The following is a 2,642-nucleotide window of genomic DNA, read 5'->3' on the forward strand; positions in this document are numbered from 1 at the left end:
CGCCCCAATTTCCTTTCAGATTCTCGTGGGTTTATTTAAGGAATTACTTTTTTAACATTAGAAGTTTATATCAGAAAATTATATTAAATATATACCTTAATACGCCAGTCTAAAGCAAAGTTAATTTAGAATACAATGGTTACTCTACAGTAATTTCTCCTGTAAGCAGTATCTAACTTTGTTTGGCAACGGAATGCTATAGCCCAGATGAACAAACTGATCTTCCAATGTGAGAATTTGCACTCAGAGGTCATCCCAGAATAATTATTTCAGATTATGTTTTTCCCAGATGAGCAGTGCTTTGTTCTTTTGATCATTTTACTCAAGTCCTGTCCTAGAAGACAAAGTTAGATGATTTTAAACTGTATCAGGTCGCACAGATGTAGATGTAAAATGAGCAGATCCAAAGAGGCACTAACCACACGTGAGCACCAATAGCTACCGTCACCCAGGACGAGACACTGCATGTTTGTGGTGGCAGCTACAAGGAGCCCAAGAGGAAGAGCTAATGCCACTGGGGGAAGAAAGCCAAAGACCTCTCTACATGACTCCAAACAACAAGATGTCTTACACTGGTCCTGCTGCTACATGCTTGTGATTTAAAGTCCAGGACTGGCAGCGCTGAGCCTTACAAGAGCACACCAAGGGGATCTAGTGCAGAAACTAGAACAACTGAAAGAACAGTAGCTGACAGGCTGAAGTCTGAGGGGAACTCTGACTGCAACTGCTTAAGACTTAAACTGTGCCCTGATAAGCATCACAAGCTACTTCAGTGCCCTAATACAGCCAAGCGTTCGCTGCCCAGTAGGGCAGAACTTAGGAGGCAAAGTCTGACCAGGACTGTTTCATCCCTAGGGAAACTTCAAAATGTGAGTCCAAGTGACTAAAACACAGATACACACATAACACAACTTTGTGGCCTGCAGAATTGCCAGGAATCAGAGAACAGATTTCAGCACTATTATGGACATGCTGTGAAATTCCTTATACCTCAAAAAAATAAACATATCACAGAAGTTAAGATGACCACCGCTGTGCTATACAAAATGCTACTATAACTGTTAATGCTAACAGATATACAATTAGTAGTTGCAAGCAGCATACCTAATGGCCCAGTGAAGGGGAGTTGAATTCAGATCTCCACCTAGCTGATCCACTATTGCACCTTTGGAAATATAGTATCTATGTAACAGCAAGACAATAAGATTAAGAATAGACATAATAAAATATAGAAACATTATACGAAGGATAACATAGCTCTGGTAGTAAATAGCTCATAATAATAATAAAAAAATCACTAGAGAAGCAAATGGACAAGAGTATTTTTGCAGTAAAGGATGCTGCTTTGAGAAAATGTTTAAGAAAAAAAATCTGGTAATTAGCACGGCACTTAAAATCAGCTTTAATCTTTGTTAAAGAAAACAAACCGAAGACAGGAAAATGTTCTAACTATTTCATGTACTACACATTTTCACATATAAAGAAACCATAGTAACTTTACATTGGAGTGACATTTTCACAAAGGTAATCGGGTTAAAATTTGAATTTTACGCTTTTCTTCTCAAGCAGCATGTTCCTTTGTTTTGAAGGATAATAGCAACAAAGTGATTATAAATAAGAGTGGCAGAATACTTGTGTTACTTTCACAAGGACTCTAGAGCTTACTTAACCAGCTCCTGTCTGTTGTTTATTGCTGCCCAGTGAAGAAGAGTCACATTTTCTTTGTCTGGTTGTCGAACATCATATCCTGCTTCTACCAGTTCTTTGCATCGCTCCACCATTCCATACCTTAAATGAGAAAAAAAAACAACATATAGATTTACTTATAATTCATTAAGTATCCTCCAGTTTAGAGACAGCCACATACTAAAGAAAATTTCAGTAAGCATCACCCAGCACTTTCTACTTGAGCAAATTCCCCATTGCATTCAATGGAAGTCTTGCAAAAAGACTTGGGCTGAGCCTTGCTGATTAGAGTTTTCTACCTAAGAAACCTCGTTGAGATGCCGTTGTTTACAATAAAAATATTTACAAGAGTACCTTTAAGTATTTTTTTTCTTCTTTTGCTATGGGGAGGAAACAGAACTGTAAAGTTTTCCTTTGTAAAATATGCAACCTGGCTCACGTTTGAGGACACTCCCATCCACTTCAACATTTTGCATGCACAGAACACAGACTTACTGTGTAGCCTTGACGATATCGCAGGTGCTGGGGTCTTCAACAACGGGATACGGTCCTGGTAGCGGTGGTAGATCTTTGTCCCCGTGGGCGCTATGACAGTTGTGCACGTGAGGGCGATGAGGCCCATGGCAATGGGTTTTACACTGTCCGTTAACAAAACATCTTATCACCAAACACTGTTTATACATCGTGCACCACACCTCCCTCTTTACCAGCCGCACAGGCTGTACTCGTCAAACTGCGTTAACACAAATGACGAAGTTAAAGCACGTTTAAACCGCCTGACAGGAGACTAATCCTTCCATTCGGAGCGGGACGTGGGAGGAGAGAAGGGAGGTGGTTACGGTCTCTCAGGCCGAACTGCAAAGGCTTTAAACACCTCGCTGAGCCGGCTCCCAACACAACACCCTTACCCACGGCAACGCTGCTCCACTAGAAACCACAACCTGCCTCCTTCAGCG

General features: G+C 40.7%; 1 protein-coding gene across 1 annotated transcript in view; it reads right to left on the reverse strand.

The window, feature by feature from the left end:
• The window catches only part of ZDHHC13 (zinc finger, DHHC-type containing 13), a 16,923-nt gene extending 14,701 nt beyond the window's left edge, over positions 1 to 2,222 (reverse strand). Inside the window, exons 1-3 of the mRNA XM_010296523.1 lie at positions 2,182 to 2,222; positions 1,666 to 1,788; positions 1,105 to 1,182 (exon numbers count right to left, since the gene is read on the reverse strand). Coding sequence (XP_010294825.1) covers positions 1,105 to 1,182; positions 1,666 to 1,781 — 194 coding nt within the window. The 5' untranslated portion in view covers positions 1,782 to 1,788; positions 2,182 to 2,222. The remainder of the gene's footprint in view (positions 1 to 1,104; positions 1,183 to 1,665; positions 1,789 to 2,181) is intronic.
• Between the last annotated feature and the right edge of the window lie 420 nt (positions 2,223 to 2,642).

Source organism: Phaethon lepturus, unplaced genomic scaffold, assembly GCF_000687285.1.
Source record: "Phaethon lepturus isolate BGI_N335 unplaced genomic scaffold, ASM68728v1 scaffold45781, whole genome shotgun sequence".
NCBI lineage: Eukaryota > Metazoa > Chordata > Aves > Phaethontiformes > Phaethontidae > Phaethon > Phaethon lepturus.